Source organism: Leptinotarsa decemlineata, unplaced genomic scaffold, assembly GCF_025532065.1.
Source record: "Leptinotarsa decemlineata unplaced genomic scaffold, Ldec_3_MD MMD2_tig00026358_RagTag_RagTag, whole genome shotgun sequence".
In the NCBI taxonomy this organism is placed as follows: Eukaryota; Metazoa; Arthropoda; class Insecta; order Coleoptera; family Chrysomelidae; genus Leptinotarsa; species Leptinotarsa decemlineata.
Genome location: NW_027412703.1, coordinates 3469522 through 3492921, shown reverse-complemented (window position 1 = coordinate 3492921; position 23400 = coordinate 3469522). Strand labels below are relative to the sequence as shown.

Below are 23400 nucleotides of genomic sequence, written 5' to 3'. Positions count from 1 at the left end.
CAAGTGAGCGTTCCAGGTGAGTCTTTTATCAAGGACAATGCCAAGATATTTCACCTCCGTTCCAAATGGAATTATCACACCATTGAGGGAAAGTGGCGTTAGATCGCCCAATTTCCTCCTCTTGGTGAAGGGAATCAACACAGTTTTGCTGGGGTTGACAGACATCTAATCCCTCAGGCACCAACTGTGAACAACTTCCAACGCACTTTGGAGGATATTACAAGCTACCCTTTCCGGCGTGGACCTTGCCAGGATGACAAGGTCATCTACATAAGCTTGCAGATCGACGTTTCTTATGTCGAGGGCATCAAGCAGACTATCCACCAGGAGCGACCACAGAAGGGGAGATGGTATCCCACCTTGAGGGCAGCCCCTGGTGACACTGAACCTGATAGCATTGCCTTGAAGAGTCGTAGTTGCAGTTCTGTTTACTAGCATGGCATAGGTCCAGCCAGTTATGGTCGATTCTATACCCGGCCTAGCCAGAGACAATCCTATAGATTTAGGTAGTGCATTGTTAAATGCTCCTTCAATATCAAGAAATACAGCAACCACAGTCTCCTTGTTGGCCAACTTAACAGGAGTCGATTAATTCCGTCAGTATAAAAATTGAGTGCTCGGGATTCGATGAAGCCGACAAGACCGTTTTTGCCTGGTCCTGATTGGCGAACGTTCTACCGGTGAGAAAGTAATCGAAGTGCTTGATAAGATGGTAGTCGGTTGGCAAGAGGTCTAGGTAGTATGGTGGGTGAGGCAGAACTTCGACGGGTGATTTGAGGAACGTGCGGATGAGCGTTGTCGTGGAGCAGGATCGGACATCTTCTGTTGACCAGTACCTGCTGCTGTTGACGCAAATTTTGGTACATTTCGTTGGTTTCCCCACAATAGGACTCTGTTATGATGGCTTGTTCCGGTTGCCGAAAGCAACCGGCCAAATCACCAAATATTATCTACCTATTTATTTATTTATTTATTCAACGGGTAGTCCCAAATACAAGTTGTTTAAAAAAAAAGAATTTGTGAAATCTTAACCAAAGATAATAAATACATAATACAATATAAAACGCAAAACAATAATATAGTAATAAAATCACAGTACAGTACAGTACAATTTTGTCATGGAGAAAAAGAAAAAAAAAGGTTGTAAAATCTCAAACTGAACTAAAGATAATAAATACATAGCACAATAATAATAATACGATGTAAAGTATAAAAAGAAAATATAATGATGAAATAGTATAGAACAATCAAAGGAAATGTTTTAGGAAATAATGCGACTGAGTTCAATTTTGATGGTATTTGTGGAGCTGCTAAAAATGTCAACCTGTTGATACATATTCCCATTTCTGAGCATTTGGGTGACAGGAGAGAAAACAAACAGACTCTGATCTGTCAGATCTGTCAGACCGGTACAGACTCTGATCTGTCTGTTGACATTCAAATTAATTAAAGATAAAATCTCCTCACAGTTGATGTTGCCAATTGAAATTTTACTTAAAAAATATACACCTAAAATAATTCTTCTATTCTTTAAAGATAATAGATTCATCTGATCTGTAATGTTGTTGTATGCATATTTTTCCCTTCTTAGACCTAACTTGTATGCACACATCCTCAGGAAAGTGTTTTGTACATCTTCAATTTGGTGTATGTGTATCTCATGATATGGGCACCAAATTATTGAAGTGTACTCCAATAATGATCTAACTAATGAACAATATAATAACTTGATATATAATAACATGATCTATTGATGAAGCCCAACATCTTGAGTGATTTAGCTATAATATACTCATGGTCTTTATTCGGTGGGTTTTCCCAGGTTCGCAAATGAGCCTGGGTGGCTCATCTGTGTCCAACCACTGTTCTGAATGTTTCTTGTTGTCGTAGTGGGTCTATTTTTCATCACACGTGACGATCCGGCCTAAAAAAAGGATCGTTTTGGTTGCTCAAGCAAAGCAAAGAAGAACAGACCTTGAAGCGACAATTTTTGCCAATCGTTCAAATCATGGGCACCCATTTTTAGAATTTTTTGACCTTTCCAATGCCTTTTAAACCTTCAAAGACCGCATGGGAGGTGACGGCCAGTACTTTCGCCATCCCATACATAGTTTGTGATGGATCAGTCTCCACCAAAGTCCACAAGTCTTCGTCCTGGATTATAGTAGGTTGCCTACTTCGGGGCTCTTATTCGAAGCTTTGTATCTGTAGAGTATGGAGACACATTGTACATCCTCCCAAAGAGTTGGCCTCCTAGGTTGTTGTTCATCCTGAAAACCTCATATTTTTCACTGTTTCACTGTCATATTAGTTATGGTGTACAACTTTGGGGAAATTCATGCCATTCTATTCAAATATTTAGGATGCAAAAGAAGGCATTGAGAGTGCTAATATTGGATACAGAATATTTGTCAACTGTCAAGAATATTTCAAAAAAACTCAGAATTATGCCATTGCCAACTTTATTTCTATATTACGTTTTCATTGAAATCCATAAGAAGAAACCATCCTTGGCGAAACAATGTCATATCCACGAACATAACACACGAAACGCTCACCACATTAGAATAAATCGATTTCGTCTTCACTTATCGCAAAAAAAATCCATAGATTACTCGTACAATATTTTGCCGCAGGATTTCAAAGAACTCAGTCTAAACACATACAAGAGAAAATTGAAAACTTATTTGTTGAGGCATTGCTTCTATTCTGTTGATGACTTCAGAACACATTTTTGTGGTAACATACAAGTCACTACTTCTTTTCGATTTTCAAAGTTTTTACATATGTGATTGTTGTGTAAATTTTAACTTGTGAATTTTAAATGTAAAGCCAAACATGACTTGCTACAAACATATTGTATTATGTAACGTAGTCAAATAAATATTATTATTATTATTATTGCATTTGTAGCATCTGACTCTGTGTTCTATTTTACTTGTATTTTGTAGGGTTTATTAAACACAAACCTGGCTTCAATTGCATCAAGGCTAAAAAAATCTCCAAAACAAAAATTTGCAAACCAACGTCGAACGTTTTGAACAATTTGAATTAATTTACAAAATAATCGACATCGTATAGTAAATAAGTTGAAAAGAGACAAGAAATTCAAATTTGGAAAAAATAAACAGCATCAACGTACGGAGTACGAAATTCTCTATAGATCAGTATATATTACGACAGAATATAATAAATATTTATTGAGATATTTAGCTATAAAAGCACATTATATTAAAACGGACAAAACTTTTCAAACAACCCAATGTTAAGCTAGACTCATATGGTACTCTGCAGATAACATTTATGCAGCCATATATAATTGAATTCATTGATATTTTTTCTTTAAAACCATTTTGAGGTAGGAATTTTTCATGTCAGCCATGAAACCTTTCATCTTAGGACTCTGCCATTTTATCTTACAATCGATAGTTCTGGAGATTCAATCCATTGATTTCCAATAAAAACAGATTCATTTGGATTTGCTGGGATTTTTCAGGGATTGTTCTTTACGATAATTTAACAATGTAGTAAGATACTCAGCCGACAGCAATTTAATCAGTAGGCCGTCCTCTCTAGGGTCTAAAAGTCCTGTATTATCTGTGGTAGTGACATTTTATGTTTTGGCATGTTTTTGTGCATGTTATTGCTTTTAGTTATCAAGGTGGCTGTGTTCACATTGCGGACAAGTTAAGTGTACTGTATGTCAACCCAACAGTAAATTGAAGTCGTAGCAACACTTTACCAAGGTTCGTTTCCTAAAATGGAATATCATTTACAATGATCTTGTCTTAAATACGTCATTAAATTCCAGTACATAATTTTCAGCTTGTGAATGTAAATACATTTTGATTTTTGTTGTGAAGTTTGGAATTTATTTTCGGATGTTCAGACTATCAACGTTGAAAAATTAAAGTGATTATAGTTTCATACTTTAATATTACTAGATTATCAGTAACAATCATTCATTTCATGTTTCAGGGCTTAGAACGTAGATTAGAAAAATCGAAACTAGACTACAGAGATATTTCAAGAAATGATATTAGGTAGGTTCCATATCTTCCCCTTTTTTAAAATTTTGTTGTAATATATTTAATTTTTACACAATCCGACAGAATAAGCAGAAGCTCAGCAAAAAACAGCCCAGCTCCAGGACTACACGGGTTCACAAAATGAAAGTTCCTACTTTCAGACAATGTTTCTTCTGATGTACTACTTAAAAAAAACACCGAAAAATTTGTACAATAACTTGTAGTGACTGAAATCTGGCTTATTTAGCTTCGTCATTCAAGAAATTCGGTTCACTCTGGATGTACGGTTATTGTTAAGAAAGCAATCCCAAACCAAGAATAAAAAGTAATTGAAGGTTTTCAATTAATACTGTATACATTGGCCTGATTAACCGTATCTTTAGTGAAAAACAATTTCAGCTTTTTTAAATAAATCTGGACAAATGATGTAAGATACTCTGAGAACTATTTAAAATATTTTAGTTTATGTATATCTATTTATTTTATATGTTTATCTCTTATATAGTGTGTTCATTCCAAAATAAAAGTTTTTATATCTATTCATTCATTTTTTATTATTTCAAATGTAAGTTTACAATAAAAAAAAAATCAGATATTTTTGTCAAACGAGTTAATAAAATCAGTTAACAGAAGTTAATTTCCAATTATGAATTCAAATACTACCCACGTGCTAAACTTCTGGTCAGTTATCTTCATAAGTTTTAGATCTGATTTTTTTCCCTTTTATTTTGGTTTGAAATTTCAATCTGTGTGAGTTACTGGCAAAGTGCACATGAATAAAAATTTATAGAATTGTAAAACTTGATTGAATGTCAAGTTTGTCATTTTTATTCAATTTTCCTCAATTGTGAATTAAATTGCCTCATATATTATACCGACATACATCCATTTCGATGTACTGGCTCAGGCGAGAGGTATATCAATTTGGAAAATTGAATTTGAGAATGAAAAATCAAAATATTGAGTTCCTAATAACTGTAGATGAATTCAAGACCAGACTAGAGGGATGTTTTCCTTGACTTGTAGAATAATCAACATTGTGTTCCATCTTTTATCATCTTATATCTACTGAACATTATGGTACTTTAGACAATATATCGGAACCCATTTAGCTTGTGGGTTTTTCCAGAAGCTCGGACTGCCAAACTATCAATTCTTATGGTCCTGTTACTTCTTATAATTGAGTGAAATGTTCTACCAGTTCAAGTTTATCCTCGGGAGAGTTGAAAATCTTTTTTTTTGTATTCGGCCTTCCAAACGATATTTTTCCTTATTTCAAGAGAATGAAATAAACTTGAAAATTAGTTTGGATTTATTTTAGAACTTACCAGTAATATAAATCACAGTCATTCAATTTTATTTTTTTACATCATAGAAATGATATAAATCAAATAGTTGTCAAGACTAGAATTATACTTTTATGAAAATAAAATTCCATAAGTCAGAAAAGAAACACTCGTTTCAACTTGTCTTCCATCCACTTATGCATCTTTTTTTATAAGCAGATGTCATCTTATTCAATCGTAATCTTAGTCTGATTTGAGAATTCATCCAAATGTTCTGTAACTTCCATCTAATTTTAAGCACGACGAAAAAAAAATCGTAAACTCAATTTGTGAATCTCAGACTGATAATCTGCTGTCATCCCACCTCCCCAACAACATTTCTTGCAATTTTCAGAATTCTGGGCATATGAGAGTAAAAAAATGTGAATTATATATATTTTTAATTATTTGAAAGAGTTCTAATTCCAACAGATTTTCTATATTTGGCACTAGCCAGTAACTCAACCAGAGCAGGTAGCTAATTATGATGTATGGTAGTAAAATCATACAGTAGTAACAAAGACTTGTATATTTTTGGTAAATTCTCGTTTTTGTGTAAATTAATGGAATAATTTTCATGGTTTCAAACAAAATACTATTAGTGAGATAGTCTAATATATCTATAACATTACTTTGAGAAAATTTTCCACCTTACTTTGTGTGTAAATATGTTTATTTTTGTAAATGTAGGTATAAAGTTTATATTGTTTATGTAAACTAATGATGTGAATTTTTTTATTGTTAATCCCAGATAAAAAATTGAATAAAAAAGTATCAGTTTTAATTTATTTATTCACATTATAGTTCCAGTTATTGTATTGTAAAACATATTTACTAAAGAGTTTTCTCCCCTCTTACACATATGATCTGGAAGAAATTTCCTTATACAACTAGTGAGTGGTAGTTTATTCAACTCAGCTTCAACATTCAATACCCCATTCTGGTCAAAACCATTCCAAACTATGTTTGGTGTGCCTAAAAAAAACAACTGAACATTCTTATGGTTCAGAAAATTATTATTGTACAACTATCATTAAAAGTGACATTTTTAATGGTTGTCAAGAGTATTAACAACACGCTACTTTTTAGCGTGTTGAAAATATTTTTAACACGATTTTTTTTTCAACCAAATAGCAATGAATAAAATAGTTATTCAATTTCAAAAACTACACCTCACGATTTGATCTCCAGAAGCAGACAATCAATTTCTTGGACTTTACAATTAGTAGAAGTAACAACAAACATAATTTTTCAATTTATCACAAACCGTCCTATACAGATATTACTATAAATTATGATTCTTCCCATTCTCATCAACACAAAGTAGCAGCTTACAATAGCATGATTCACAGAGTTTTTTTGTACCTTGGGAGCTGTCTGACTTGTCCATTTAGTCCAAGTCTCCAGAAAACTGCAACCTTTTGGACTTATTGCGTTTATTCTCCCATCATCTCATGACACCCATTCCATCAGTCTCGTTCCCTGTACTAGTTTGTACAGCTTCCGTTTCGGATGTTCGTCATATTCTTCTGGGCGTAATTTTGTACGTCCATATATTTCCTGCCTCCTGTGATTCAGTGCCTCTCATTCGCATAAGATGTGTAGAGCTGTTTCTATCCCTTCGTTACATAATCTGCAGGTGAGGTCTCCGTTGTACAGCCCCATTTTCTTCAGGTGTCCTCTAAGCGGACAATGACCGGTTAGTAACCCTGTAATTATTCTGAGCTGATCCCTACTATATTGAAGTCGTTTTTCGGTTCTTTTCTCGGACGGTTCCATAATGAAGGTTCTACTGTGTTTGTTGCCAGATACCTTTGTCCAGTACTCTGTATGCAAGATAGCATACACTTCCGCCTGAAAGACGGATGTGTATAGTCCTAGCGGATAGCTGTAGTTTAAATTTCTATTCGCTCGGTATATTCCAGCTCCCGTTCCATGTTTGGTCTTCGATCCATCTGTATAACAGGTGTTTTTTCCAAACATGTTTTCGGGATGATTAATGGTCTTTCACTCTTCACGGCTTTTGATTTTGGCCGTGAAGTTGTGTTAAAGGTGTACTTCGGTGTCATGTGGTCCGTGCACATATTCAATATGGGCTCCTCCACTTGTTCCGAAATTTCTGTTCGGTCAGATCTTTTGTAGTTCGGTGAGTTTTCCAGTCTGAATTGGCCCATCCTGGCCTCCCCCTGATTCACAGATTAGTCAATGTTCTTCTTTCAATAGATAATTTCAATAAAGAACTTAATATCATCAAGCAAATTGCGGTTAACAATAGGTTTAAAGCCGAATTAATAAACAAAATACTTGCCAAGAAAGTCTAGGCAAAAGCGATATGAGATGTTTATCCTATTGATAAGGTAGATCATCAAAATTATAGAGCTTTAACGTAACCAATGGAAAAAGAGGCTTCATTTTTGAGGAAACAAGATAATAAAATTACATATAGAACAATACGTTGGGATAGTTAGTTAAAAATAATAAAGACAAACATCCAAATTCGAGAAATCAGGAGTATATAAATTGAAGTGTGGAACGTGCCCTAAGGTATATTTTTTTTTGTACCTTGGGAGCTGTCTGACTTGTCCATTTAGTCCAAGTCTCCAGGAAACACTGCAGCCTCTTGGGCTTATTACGTTTGTTCTCCCATCTTCTCATGACACCCATTCCATCAGTCTCGTTCCCTGTAGTAGTTTGTACAGGTTCCGTGTTGGATGTTCGTCATATTCTTCTGAACGTAATTTCATACGTCCATATATTGCCTGCCTCCTGTGATTCAGTGCCTCACATTCGCATAAGATTTGTAGAGCTGTTTCTGTCCCTTCGTTGCATAATCTGCAGCTGAGGTCTCTATTGTACAGCCCCATTTTATTCAGGTGTTCTCTAAGCGGACAATGACCGGTTAGTAAACCTGTAATTATTCTGAGCGGATCCCTACTATATTGAAGTCGTTCTTTAGTTCTTTTCTCGGACGGTTCCCCAATGAAGGTTCTACTGTGTTTGTTGCCAGGTACCTTTATCCAGTACTCTGTGTGCTTCTTATTGGTCCATGTCCTAATCTGGTTTCGTACCAATGATTTTGGTACCCCCAGAGCTGGTTCAGGACCTATATGTAAAGTTGATGATCCGCGTCTAGCGCATTCATCAGCTTTATCATTACCTGTGATTCTTGAATGCCCTGGCACCCAGTACAAGGTTGATTTGTTCCTATTCGCAAGTTCATTCTGTTCTTCATGGCATTCCCAGACCAGTTTTGATGTCATCTTCGGGTTTGTCAGAGCCCCTAGTGAGCTCTTGCTGTCTGTAAAAATATTGATCTGCTCATTTCTTTGAGGTCTCAATTTAATAAGGCTTGCACACTGCAAGATAGTATACACTTCCGCCTGAAAGACGGATGTGTATAGTCCTTGCGGATAGCTGTAGTTTAAATTTCTATTCGCTTGGTGTATTCCAGCTCCCGTTCCATGTTTGGTCTTCGATCCATCTGTATACCAGGTGTTTTTTCCAAACATGTTTTCGGGATGACTAATGGTCTTCCACTCTTCACGGCTTATGATTTTGGCCGTGAAGTTTGTGTTAAAGGTGTACTTCGGTGTCATGTGGTCCGTGCACATATTCAATATGTTCTCCTCCACTTGTTCCGAAATTTCTGTTTGGTCCGATCTTCTGTAGTTCGGTGAGTTTTCCAGTCTGAATTGGCCCATCCTGGCCTTCCCCATTATCACAAAGTGTAAAGGAGGTAGATTCACGAGTGTCTCCAATGCAGCTGTTGGGGTAGTTCTCATTGCTCCCGTCATTCAAAAACATTCAAGTCTTTGCACCTTGCCTAGTTTGTTGATGGCGGTCGCCTGCTTCATCTTTGGCCACCAGACCAGAGATGCGTATGTTATCATGGGTTTAACCACCATCGTGTATAGCCAATATACTATGTCTGGTTTTAGTTCCCATGTTTTTCCAGAGGTGCGTCTGGCGAGCATCAGTGCTACCTCCGCTTTCCTCTTTATCCTGTCCAAGTGTTGGTTCCAGGTCAGTTTGGAATCTAGGATTACTCCCAGATTTTTAACCTCCCCCGACACTTGTATTTCTTCACCTCGAAGTTTTAGAGGTTCCGAGACCCTCAGTTTTAGTCCTCTTGGTGAATGCTACTATGGTCGTTTTGGATGGGCTTATGTTAAGCCCTTCGGTCCATCTTGTTATGATGTTCAGGGCCTGCTGCATGCATCCCTTCACCACATTATTGTTTTACCTTGGACTAGGATGACTAAGTCGTCTGCATAGCCCAGTGCTTTATACCCATTACGGTCCAGGAGACATAGTAGCTCGTCCATTACAAGGTTCCATAACAGAGGGGATAGAACCCCCCCCTGCTACCCCTTGCTACCCGTGCCACGACTGTTTCCCCCATAATGGTTGTATATACCAATCTTCCCCTAAGCATGCAGTCTATCCACCTGCAGCTTGTCTTGTCGATCCCTCTTCTCCTCGACGCCTGGATGATTGATTCTAATGACGTATTATCAAATGCGCGCTCAATGTCCAAGAAAGCAGCTAAGAGTACTTCCTTGTTTTTGTAGGTATATTCTACTTTTTCTGTTACCCGACATAGAGCCGTTTCTGTTGATATACCTAACCTGTGTGCATATTGGTCTCGATGTAATGGTCTGATAGCCAGTGTTACGTCCCTAATATGCCTGTCAAGTAGTTTTTCTAGCGTTTTCAACGCAAATGACATGAGACTAATTGGTCTCAAAGCCTTCGCCGAGCCCTGCCCGATTTTCCCAGGTTTCGGAACGAAGGTGGCCCTGATCAGTCTCCAAATTTTTGGTATGTGTCCCAGTGCTAAGCTTGCCCTGAGAATTATACACAATTTTTTGAACAGTACTTCCGGTCCCTTTTGAAGCATTAGTCCCATTTGATTTTCTCCGTATCTATATACGGTATATATTGGTCAAACTGGCAGAATATTGAGGAATCCAATCCAGGAACCTCATACGAGCTATGTAAATAAGAAAACATATTTAAATCATCTTCTAGAAGAAAATCATATCTTTAAATAAGAGTTCGAAATTTTACACATAGAAAATAAAGGTTTAAAACTGAATCATTTGGAAGCAATGGAAAGTAATAAACTTAAAAATTCAAACATTCTAATGAATGACCAAATGGATTTGAATAGATCACCATTATTGAACTTGTTTTTTTAAAAACCGAGAAAGAATTATTATTGATGATGTGGTGCTGCAGGTTTTTCCGGGTTTTCCTGCAGCTGAAAAAGCAAATGCGCCACTGGAATCAATGAAGTCGCCCCGGAGCGCCAATTAATTTTTATTGTTTTTATTTTTATCATTGATGTAGATGTGAGGTAATATGCTTCAGGTGATCATAATTGAACAGGTACCTTAGGTAGAGGTTTAGGTAATTATTTGGGGGTAGTCTCAATTATGGTTAACTGTAGTATATAAATATTAGTGTAAGAAACAACTTGAAGTATTCAAATCACTTGACAAAGCTACTGTGCTAGCGAAACATGTGATATATTTTTCAAATAAAGTTTGTGGAGATCGAATCGTGAGGTGTAGTTTTTGAAATTACTATGGATCTTCATCAAGTAACGGCCGAATCAATCTGACAATTACTCAATTTTCAAGGAAGTTTTATTACGAACAATAGATATAGATACAATTAAATTCTGTTACAAGTGTATTATATACAATAAACACCAGCAAGAACTTCAAATGTGACTTTAAATAAAATGCGTGAGCTGTAAAAAATACTGTTTGTTGGTAACCAGGTGATTCAGCGGCGTCACCTGACACGGCCACTTCACAGCAAATGCGATAACATGAAAATAGTTAACTGACAAGAGATGTCAAAATGTGTCTTTGTAGGAATATTAAATTTATCTATTTTATTATGAAAACAGGTCAGTTGTACAAAAAACTTTGTATGATATTTGTGTTATAAGTAAGTTTTATTTTGTTCGTGGAATTGCTCAACTCGTTACGCCCATTTCGCAAACTTTTTCACTCACAAAATAAAACCTTTAAACACTCATATCATTGATAGCTATTTTGTAAACTTTTATCCAAACTTCTTTCAGAACACATCAATAGCTAAATTAAATCTAAAGACTCACCTGCAATGGATGGAGAATTGAATATCCATAAAAAAATAACATAAACGGGTATTGTGTTGAGAAAATACCTCATTCTCCATGAAAGTTCCTCTATAAATAAAATGACCAGACGAAACTGAAATAAACACTATCATAAATTATTCATGAAAATCTACAAATTCCTACTTCAGCATGTCAAATTGGACAATAAGACCTGCCACTCTCGATGGGACACCCCATTTTTACGCCTCAGTGTATATCACTTTGGCCAACCCTATTTAGGTGATGGGTGCGTTTTGAGCATTTCCGGGGTTTCCATGAGAAGTGAGACAAATTCGGATTTTTCAGGGAAAAAGTGTATTTGTGGTAAGTTAGTAGTCCCGATTACGAATCTGAAGGAACTTTGAGCCTATTTTGTCCTCTAATATGTTTTAACGTGAAAATGGGTTGTTCCATCGCAAGTGGTGGGCAGTGTATATCACTTTGGCCAACCCTATTCAGGTGGTAGGTGCATTTTGAGCATTGCCATCAATCCTGAGAGTTTCATCATTTTACCTCGATTATTACGGAAGATACGGAGGTGTTTCCATGAGAAGTGAGACAAATTTGGATTTTTCAGGGAAAAAGTGTATTTGTGGTAAGTTGGTAGTCCTGATTACGAATCTGAAGGAACTTTGAGCCTATTTTGCCCTCTAATATGTTTTAACGTGAAAATGGGTTGTTCCATCGCAAGTGGTGGGCAGTGTATATCACTTTGGCCAACCCTATTCAGGTGGTAGGTTTATTTTGAGCATTTACATCAGTCCTGAGAGTTTCATCATTCTTCCTTGATTATTACGAAAGATACGGGGGTGTTTCCATGAGAAGTTATTTTTATATCTTCTTTAAACTTCAAAAACTCCCTCCTATATTGAGAGGTGAAGGAGTGTTCTGTTTTGGGAAAAGTGTTTTCATTAGATTATCGGAACACCCTCTTTTATGTTTCATGCTAGCTAACGGTGTGCTGTTACTTGGTAATAGTCATATTTGGTCATCTAAATTATGAATTACTTGAAAACAATTATATACTCACCGATGAAAATACTGTATAGTACAATGTAGTTGTAGGTAATAGAAATAACAATATCGTGAATCCCAGAGTTCCGATAAACAACTGATTTTGAGAATATTGACAGGAATCGACTCGATTTCTCAAAGGATTGTACTTTCGACCAATAAAGAGTTTCCACAATGATCTCAATCCCATCAGTTGAAGACTAAATAATCTGAAAATTGATAAATTCATCAAAGTTAACTTGAATATTGACAGTTGAAATCAAAATGCTTGCACTTTGTTGTTTATAGTAAGTTTCTGACCTCATTTTCATGAACACTTCAACAGAACACAAGTAGATACATTTTAATTTACATTTACACATATATTGACAGATATTTGTGTTTCCAAACAAAGATTTTGCACACATAAAAAATGTGTGCAATTGCAATTGAAACAAATCAAATAAGACAAAAATACATATTTATATAAACAAATTATCTCTTAGGTGTTTTCAAAAAATAAGCTAAATGTTCAAATTTCGCGGGCTACTTACATTCGATTGGCGATTTTTTTGTGTTGGTACACTCGTCTCGAACGTATGTTCACAATTTCAGCTGTTTAGCAAGTTTAGTTTGTTGGTGAGAGGCATAAAAGTTGAAAGTATTTTGTGTGTTCGGCAATTTTCTGTTATCGAGAAAAATGGATCAAAGATTTTGCATAAAATTTTGTGTGAAAAATGGAATTGAGTGCTCAAAAACACTTCAAATGTTAACAGTGGCATACGGTGATTGTACTCTGAGCCAGAAAAATGTTTACAAGTGGTACATCGAGAAGATGTGAATGACGACGCTCATCCCGGACGCCCTACCCCATCAACAACTGATGTTGTTGAAATTTCATAATATTCTACACAAAAGTTTGTGAGTTATTGTGATAAAATTGACACCACTTTTGTCATTTTCGAAATCAATCAAACATTTATTGAATCAGTTTTCCTTCACAATCACATTAGACAAGAAAAAACAACATCATCACAAAATACTAGCTGATTCAACAGGTCAAACAACTATAAAAAAGTCAATATAAAACATACATAAAAAAAGTTAATAAGCTACAATCAAATTAAGATTCAAGGAGAAACTCATCTACAGAGTAGTATGCTTTTTGCAATAGAAAAATCTCGAGTCGCCTTTTAAATATATTGTTATTTGAGGATTTAATGTCCTCACTAAGCTCATTATATAGCTTAACCCCAATGCACATGAGGTGATTCTTTGATACTGTCAATCTATATATAAATATATATATATATATATATATATATATATATATATATATATATATTATATATATATATATATATAATAATATATATATATATATATATATATATATATATATATATATTAGGTTATCAATTTTTCTGTAACTCGCCACTAGATGACGCTGTAGAACAATTTTTTGAAGTTCGTTGATTCTGATTCTATCAAAACATTGGAACAGAAGCGATACAGTAACATAGTAGTAGTCTACTATAAGGTTGATGTAGTTGAGAGTTATTTCTGGTGAAATGTTCATGGATTTGATCATTTCTAGGAATAATTGAAATATATATCAGTGTTTGGTAGATATACAAACTAGGCATTTTTAATAAACTATAACGAATGAATAATGGCCAGCAGTGTTCACTTGAAAATGCACCAGCCAGAATTCTGATTACCTTTTTCTGAATAACAAAAACTTCATCAGCTTCAGCTGATAAGCCCCACTGTTCAAGACTATAGGAAATTACCGACTGAATAAAACTGAGGTATAAAAGCTTGAGAACATCAAGAGATACTGTTTGTTTTAACCGACGAAGTAAATATATATGTTTACTGAGCTTCAGTTTGACACTATCAACATGGAACTTCCAGGTAAGTTTATTATCAATATCAACACCTAAGAATTTAGTACAATTAACTTGATGTAAAGTTTCATTATTTAATCTAACCAAATAGCTTTTATCAATTGTTGTATTTTTGGTAACAAAGTTGAGCATTTGAAATTTAGCAGAATTTAGCAGCAGGTCATTTATAGAACACTATTCAGAAATTTGGTCGTTACTTCATTAGCTTTGACAATTACTTCGGACATAGTTCCCGCAGATACTAAGATGTTAGTATAATCCGCAAAAATAACGGTGATGGAAGCTTTCGAACAAAATTTCGAAAGATTATTTATAAAAACCAAAAATAGAACGGGTCCCAAAACAGAGCCTTGAGGTAGGTACCCCTTTTGATATACATTTTCTTTCAGAATTTATTCCATTCACATATACCAGCTTAATACGATCAGTCAGGTAAGATCCAACCCAATTCAATGCAGAGCCACGTATACCACAAAACTGCAATTTGTGTAACAGTACGTCATGGTCAACGAGGTCAAAGGCTTTGCTCAAATCAAAAATTATTCGTAAAGCCTGCTGTTTGTTTTCCAAGATTTCCAGCGCATGTTTAATGAGTTGATCAATTGCACCAACTGTAGATTTATTTCTTTCATAAGCATTCTGACTAGAAGAAAATAATCTGAATGATTCAAAGTAATCATATAATCTTTGATAGAAACAGTATTCAATAATGTTAGAAAACTGACTAAGTAGCAATTTCGTGTTTTAATTTTACAGTGCTTCTTGATGGAAACAAATACCGTTAAAGCGAAATAATGGATTGAAAAGTGTCATAAGGAATCCGCTCAATCAGAAACAACAATTAAACGTTGGTTTACTGACTTCAAACGTGGTCGTAGAGTAACCGATGATGAAGAACACAGTGGACGTCCAAATGAAGCAGCACTACTAGAAAACAAAGAAAATCCACAAAATCGTACTGAACGATTGAAAAGTGAAGTTGCGTGTTGATGAAGCCAACACGTTCTTCATCAACAGAACGTGTTGGCTTCATATAATTCCTTCACATAATTTTGATGAGATTATGCATTGCCCTTATTTCAGTACGGAACTAAAATCTCTTCGAAACAAACCGAGATATGTAGATATTCATCAGTCTCCTATTAAGGTTAATTTGCAAGAGATTGATCTACCTTCTTCTTTTGCAGTGCGGTCAATGGGCTTAGGTCATTCTTGCCCCCCAAATACGAGTTGCAGTCCTCGTGGTTTGGTTCCCTTTCAGTGGAAGAGCTTCATGAAGCAAGAGCTGAATCGATCCCTCTACGAAACCCTTCATCACTTGGAAGGATCGATTGCAGCTTGGGAAATGGTTCCGATACAGATTCAGTGAAACACGTTCTTCCTTACGAATCAGTAGACAGTTGCCCTGAAAATCTTGAGAAGAAAATTGGGTTAGGTAATTTAGGAAAGGAAGGAAGAATTTCAAGAAAGAGGTTTTAATGATGAACGAGAACGAGAATATTTCCTACTTATTCACCAAACTCAAACACCTGTTCATGCAGCTGCAGTTTCGTAAGAAGGTATCATCTTTCTCTCCAACCGATTTCCTGGAGTCTTTGAAGTCCACTTCCACGAATTCTTGGGGTTCTTATTGAATAATCTTCGTGAGCAGGAATATAGCAAAATCAATACTTCTGACCGCTCTAGATTGAATGATTCTGTACATTCTATCTCTTCTTGTGTTTGTAAATCTTTTGCTGGAAAAATCCAGTCCGTGCAAAGCTTATAGTTAAATCATCTGAAAATGGAACTTTTAACAGGTGATGATCGACTGCATTGTCAAACATGCGCCGAACTAACTGACTTTCATAAGATAACAAGTATAGCTAAGGCACCAGTCAATCTAATAATAACACTGATGATCTTCAAACATGACTCAACCTCGGACGGAAGCACCAAACTGTTACGAAGGTTCGAAGTAGATGAACACTTCAATATAGCAGACCACTATTATAACCTTCATGCAGTCATTGTTCACTGTGGTTCTGGCGTTGAATCTGGTCATTATTATGCCTTGGTCAAAGACGAAATGGACTGGTTTACGTTGGACGATAGTCGTGTCACGAAGTGTTCTGGCGAAGTAATGTAGCCTCTGGAGATACCCTACATTTTGTTTTATCAGAGAGAGGACATTGGCAGATTAAGATCTTCAGATAAAGTGGTGCTGCAGGTTTTTCCGGGTTTTCCTGCAGCTGAAAAAGCAAATACGCCACTGGAAACGATGGAGTCGCCCCTGAGCGCCAATTAATTTTTGTTGTTTTATAATTCTAATGTTTTGAATATAGTATAATATTAAAAAACTATATTTGCCAATTTTCAGAATATGAATTCTATTATTCAACAAAATACGGCTAACCAACGGTCATCGCGCCGTACCCTGTATATGTACCTACATTTAGTACAGGCTGTGTACATTTGTTTTTCAACAACTGAACCGTTATCATTAGCTAATGATACTAACCTAGGTTAGTATAGAACATATTTATATTTTTTTAAAACAAATTGAGTGTTAGATGAGAGAATCCCGATTGCAAACCTCGCATTCCAGATGGTTTATAATATGAATGATGTAAATATTCGTTTGAAAAGACATGAAAATTATTCATCACTATTTTTGACATCATAATTATTGGCCATTTGTGAATAATATAACCTCTGTCCTAGCTCAGGTGACCGATGAGAAAATGATAATTTACTCTTGATTTCCTTAGTAGACTTTCTTCGTTAAGCAAAATAAATAGGAATCACACGTTGAAAGGTAAGACCTCGTTAGCCCTTAGCTCGCACAATTTTTGACTTTTGAGAGTTGTCGTTAAGGAAAACAGAAAACAGATTTTAAACAGATTAACTATAGTTTTTGCCTTTGCACCTCAATGATGATATAAAATTACTCTCATTTATCATTACTCTCATATATCATGAACTGAGCAAAGCTCATTGTATTTCAGTGAAAATATGACACTGAGACATAAGATCTCCTAGATATTGTTGTTTCAAAATTTTTGTCCGTTTTAATGTCATGTGCTTTTGTAGCTCCATATCCCAATATTTATTCTATTGTGTCGTGGTGTATACTTGACGATAGACAATTTTGTACTGTATACATTGATGATGTTCATTTTTGCTTCTTTTTCTCTACTAATGCAAATTGAACCAAAGCGCTACCGAAACACCCCGAAAAATTAACCAGGCATTTAGCGATGATAATGTTAATGAACGCACTATTTGACGTTGGTTTGCGAAATTTCGTTGCGGAGACTTTAGCCTCGAAGATAAGCCCCGAAGTGGTCGACCTACAGTAATCCAGGACGAGGAATTGATGACTCTGGTGGAGACTGACACATCACAAACAATGTGTGGGATGGCGGAAGAACTGAGTGTCAGCCCCAATGTGGTTTTTGATGGTTTGAAACGTACTGAAAAGGTCAGAAAGCTCAAAAAGTGGGTTCCCCACGATTTGAACAATACGACAGAAATTGTTGCGCTTTTGCGCAACCAAAACGATCCTTTTATTGGATCGAATGTTATGTGTGATAAAAAGTGGATCTTCTACGACACGAGACGTTCAGGACTGTGGTTGGTCAACAATGAGCCACCCAGACACTTCCCAAAGGCGAAAACCTACCAAAAAAAGATCATGGTCGTTGTAATTTGGACAGCGCCTGGTGTGATTCGCTATAACTTTCAACAACCAGGCCAAATCACCACATCAGAGGCCTATTGTGGGGAAATCAACGAAATGTGCCGGCTGCTGCGTCAGCTCGACAACGCACGTTCCACAAATCACCACCCGACAATTAAACAAATTGAGTGTCAAAGTCCCGTCCTACCCACCATACTCCCCAAATGATTACCACCTATTCAAACACTTCGATAACTTTCTCACTGGTAGAACCTTCGTTAATCAGGACTGAGCAAAAACGGCCTTCGTCTACTTTATCGAATCCCGAGCACCCAATTTTTATGCTGAAGGAATTAACTGACTTGTGTTACGTTGGCAAAGGTGCACTTATTCAAATTACGCTTATTTCGATTGAATTGAATACGTATTCACTAAGACATTACAGTCCAAAAGAGTCTCATAAAAACGGACAAAACTTTTGAAGCAACCCATTATTTGTTGAAGTGATATTGATTTACCTGGTCGCATATACGTATATGCAGTAGACATGGAAAGTCGTTATGGATATCAGGTCCGAAATCATGGAAATCTGAAACGATAATCCTAATGCTCCCGGCAATACAAGTAAGCGGAAGTAGGCAACAAAAAGAGGCTGCAACCCAAGTAGAAAAATTCTCCATAATGATATATGGTAGAAGAAAAACTGCCCCAATGATTTATTGAAGGCATAATTTAATTTCAAACCTATCGGGGATCCCATTAAGTACAGCAGCAGACCTTTAAGATTTGATATGAGATCCTGAAAAAGTACAATATTTAAATTTCACATAAAATAATTCATTTCAGAGTTTTAAGGAAAAACAGAAACGTGTTGAATGTCGTGAGAATTTTGAAATAGCTCAATATCAACAAGGCGTCTGGTCCTGATGAAGTGCCCGTCATCGTACTTGAAAAGTGTGCAAATGAACTCGAATCAGTATTTTGCAGACTTTCCAACCTGTCTTACAAGAGAAGGGTTTTTCCTTCTTGTTGGAAGATTGCTTGCGTTTGGCCTATTCCCAAAAAGGGCAAGAAAAATCTTACATTCATTCATCTTCACTTTGATATCAATGGATGTAGTATCTCTATTCACCAACATACCAATAGATCTAGTACTAAGTCTCGTTAATGAAAAATGGCATTTAATAAAACCTCACACTACCATCCTTTCAGAAGCATTCATTGAGTTATTCCAGTTCGTAACGAGCAACAGCTATTTCAATTTCAATGAAGTTTTCTATAAACAGATTTTCGGCCTAGGAATGGGAAACTGTTTATCATCAATTTGCTCTGATATTGTTATGTCTGACTTACAAAATAAATGTCTACGTCAATGTAATTTTCCGATAATTTTTTTCAAAAGATATGTTGATGATATAGTTTTGTGCATAGAAAAAGAAAACGTAGATAGAATGTTAACAACATTCAATAGTTAGTATCCCAAACTTCAGTTCACCGTTGAAGAAGAAAAAAATAATAGAATTGCTTTTCTGGGTGTTTTGCTGATAAAATCTAACAACAAGATTATAACTGATTGGTACCATAAACCAGCATACTCTGAAAGATTTATAAACTACCACTCTATCCACTCAATGACACAAAAAATAAACATCAACAATCTCAAATACAGGGCTACACATTTAGCACAGGCGAATTTTAAAAATCAAAACCTCAAACTAATAGAAACTATGTTACTTAAAAATTTCTATCCTAGATCTTTAATTAAAAAATTAGTATATTCAGACAGAACAAATAAACAAAAAAAAGAAAAAACACCGTTGAACATTAAATATTTCAAATAACCGTATGTAGCAGGTCTGACACCACAACTATGCAAGACTCTAAAAAGTAAAAATTTTAAAATTAGTATGAAATCTGAAATATAATTAAAAATCATTTATTCACGAGAATGAAAACAAAAACACCAAAAGACCTGAAATCCAATATTGTCTATGAAATACCATGTGCTGAATGTGAGAAAATATATATAGGGCAAACAGGCAGGTATCTCAAACAAAGAGTTACTGAATATAACAGGGATTGTAAAAATATACACAACCCACTAAAAACAATGAAGAATCCTACTAGCCTTGCAGATCGTTGCAAATCGTCCCTTCATACTTTTGATTTTGAGTCAGTCAGTATTATAGGACAACAGACGATACTAAAAAAAAGACTCCTGAACGAAATTATTGAAATAACTAAACATGGAACAAAATGCGTCAACAAAAGGTCGGATATTAAAAACTTATACACCTCATATTTCGAACTAATAGAAAAAATCAAACAATAACTAACTTTAGAATCATTAACCGACTGCTTTTTCCAAATACAATTCTCATTTCTTTCATTGTTTTTTTTTAATTATAAAGAACGATTTACAGACAGTTCAGATTGGTAATCCCTTCGTGTCTGTGTCAACGTCTTTCAGGAACCTGTGTACGTATTTATATTTTATGTCGAAATTATTCACTTCATCCTTCAACTCGAAAAGCCGCCCTAAATGTAATCAACGTTGTTTTTTTGTAAAGTGTTCGAAACGTTTATTATTTTTTAACAATTGTTATATTACATACAAACTATTTTGAAATATAGGTTTTTTTCTCCAATTCATGAAAGATTTGAATGTATGTTGTATTTTATCATTAACGAGGGGATGGTTGATTTTCTGCCTGCTAAAATCCTTCGACCATTTGTAATTAAAGTCAACATAATTATCGACATAATTGTTTTAAATTGCGTTAATTTCATCATAAGGCATAAGGGAAGCATAAGGCTGAGTCAAAAAAGCCAAAGCAGAACTCAGAAGATTTCAACTTATTTTATTGTACAACTGGAGCTCAGTTTCAGTCGACACGCCAAAAAGAGTACTTCGACCACGCCACTGAAGATGACTGGATGACTGCCACAGTTGCAGTTGAAAAGTCTGGAGATTATAACCAAAGACCACATTATATCTGAGGGAGGTTTCTTTGAAAGGGACAGAATAGAAACTGATGAATAAATAAATATTTTTTGAGAAAAGTAAACAGATCTTGTAATAGAAGTATCGAACTATGTCATCCTCACTGGTAGACATCGATGTTTCGCCGTAGGGCTCTTCAGTACAAATCTGTGTGCAGTGTTCCATGTAAGTGAAATTTTTACCTTTCATTTAGTATATTGTATACTTGTAAGTATTTGTTTCAAAAGAATTGTTCTTTTTGTGTAATTCAATATATTTCTATGAAAGTAGCTGTTTCGGGAGGGCTTTTTTCTTCCAGTTTGTGTCTGAAAGTTACTTTTTTGCATGATCTACACATCTATGTATAGAGTGACTTCTTTCAAAGTTCATTGCTGCCTTTGTTTCTTTGGAAGATTCCCACATTTTTTTGTATCAAGATGGAGTAGTAGAAAGCCAAAAATGTTCTTTCCCAAAAATTACTCATTCCTGAAAATATAATCCTTTCAATTTAAGTAAGAAGTTATATCTTCCTCTTAACTTAAGGCAAGCCAGGAAGAAAAGAGACCACAAGAATTTAATTACTATTAAAAATAGACTAGCTGAATTCTTTGATGATTTCAACTGAGTACAACTGTAATAGTTATGGAAGTTGACTTCAATGATCATGTCTTTGTATTTTTTCGACTTCTTTAAAATGGTTGTTTTGTTATATTACTTTTAAATGTATTCATTTATCTATATCTATTATTCTACTTGTATATTTTTTTCTTACATTTTCCGCAAAGCTTTGTCAATAAAAACACATTCTTGAGACAATAAAGTATATATGTGATGGAATCGGCAGATACTTGATGATAATTATTATACTACGGAATATAGACACGCCTGAAGAAGCTATTATATAGCGAAACATGTGTTGCGTTTTTGAAAAATTGTGTATTGAAAATGTCACAATAAAGTGTTTCTTGAATGAAAATAAAGTATATTTTGTATATTTAGGTCACAGAGTTAATTTGTGGCTGGTCACCAATTTGATACTTACTCATTTTGGAAATCATTGATTACTGGGTCTGAAGTATTGACAAGTTATGAACATTTTTAGAATGGGATTTGATAACTTTTTCATTGCTATAATTTTAAAGGTCGAGAATATTTTTTTTCTTTTTTAGTTAATCCTGCATCATAAAGTATATAATTTAAAACGTCTACTTTGCTTATCTTATTGAAGTTGGTAATTAGGTATCTGTAAGATACCTAATTACCAACTTATTATAAACTGGTTATATTGTAAGTCTATAATAAAGTAGGAGTTTGAACAAATAATAGGTAATAAGTGAAGTGATACTTACTTCTGTAGAGTTCTGAACATACATTGATATTCCATCTTCATTCTTTAACAACCAATTCAACAAAACTATACCAATTACCAAATCAATAATTTTTGCTACAAAAATATTCCCAAGTTTAGGGGTGAATCGTTTCTCACATAACATGGTTTCAATAAACCACTTTGATGTTATAACACTGTCTTCAAAATGTGAGAAAGTTGAAGAATAAGAAAGAATTATTTTCAGTTTGGTGGTGAGCTTCATCAGTAAAATTAATATGCAGAGAACAAATGATAATACAGTATTTCCGATACTTCTTTTTCCGTTATCACTAAGCCAAGGTCTACTCTTATATATTTCATCTGAAATAAACTTGAAATGTTTCCCATAAACATTACTATCTTCGACTATATCATGTTTCTTAAAGGCTTCATAGTCATAAGTGATTTTGGCGATAGAGTAATTTTTCCCAACTGCCTTACTGAAAGTCATATTTCCATTACCATCAATAAATATTTTTGAATTTCCCTCCTCTGGAAATTTCATCTTAGTTCCCATGGTTCCTATGGAGTTATTAGAAGTTTTCTCTGTTGTATCACTTGTAATATAATAAGCTACTGCATCATCAAATTCTTTATAGTCTCCCTTTAAAAACCCATTTTTGTGGTACTCTAAAGTATTTGGTACAAAAACCAAAATACATTTACTCATATTCATTTTGAGGGTACCACTACATTAATACTGATAATTCATAAGTGAGTTTTTATAATCAGTCAAAAAATTATTGACTTTCTTTGTATTTTGTAGAAATGAACCCACATTGGGAATTAAGATCCATGGATATCAAGTTGAGTTTCAGATTTTAGACTTGGTAAAAACATAAACAATAACATGAACATAACCTAAAACGAGCAACTGCCACTGGCACTCATTTGTGCAAATGTCAACGTTGCTTATTGTTTTATGCACAGAACTAATAGATACTTATTAGAAATTATCACAGATAAGTTCTGTGCCC

At 34.9% G+C, this 23400-nt stretch overlaps 2 protein-coding genes across 4 annotated transcripts in view; one reads left to right on the top strand and one right to left on the bottom strand.

Moving 5' to 3' along the window:
- The window catches only part of nudE (Nuclear distribution protein nudE), a 35549-nt gene extending 29412 nt beyond the window's left edge, over nt 1-6137 (top strand). Inside the window, exons 7-9 of one of the 2 annotated variants that reach the window (XR_002723549.2) lie at nt 3654-3746; nt 3979-4043; nt 4113-6137. Coding sequence is in view for 1 of the 2 variants with exons in the window: in XM_023171731.2 (XP_023027499.1) it covers nt 3979-4043; nt 4113-4173 (126 nt within the window). In the remaining variant the exon portion in view is untranslated. The remainder of the gene's footprint in view (nt 1-3653; nt 3747-3978; nt 4044-4112) is intronic. The other variant, XM_023171731.2, reaches the window with a different exon arrangement.
- On the bottom strand, nt 6128-23340 carry PIG-Q (Phosphatidylinositol glycan anchor biosynthesis class Q). Of its 2 annotated transcripts, none has more exons than XM_074184784.1 (5): nt 22404-23340; nt 18590-18870; nt 12538-12730; nt 11487-11613; nt 6128-6328 (listed from the first exon to the last, which is right to left on the bottom strand). In XM_074184784.1, exons 1-5 carry the CDS (start codon nt 23097-23099, stop codon nt 6147-6149), a joined length of 1479 nt encoding a protein of 492 aa, XP_074040885.1. In that variant the 5' UTR covers nt 23100-23340; the 3' UTR covers nt 6128-6146. The 2 variants fall into 2 exon arrangements, with proteins under 2 accessions (XP_074040885.1, XP_074040886.1); XM_074184785.1 differs by having other exon boundaries at nt 11487-11601.
- Nucleotides 23341-23400: the final 60 nt, after the last annotated feature.

Coding starts and splice junctions, on each gene's coding strand:
- PIG-Q (XM_074184784.1), bottom strand. CDS start 23,099: ATGAATATGAGTAAATGTATTTTGGTTTTTGTACCAAATACTTTAGAG. Junction 18,871..22,403: donor ATGTTCAGAACTCTACAGAA/GTAAGTATCACT, acceptor GTACTTTTTCAG/GATCTCATATCAAATCTTAA. Junction 12,731..18,589: donor ATATACGTATATGCGACCAG/GTAAATCAATAT, acceptor ATCAATTTTCAG/ATTATTTAGTCTTCAACTGA.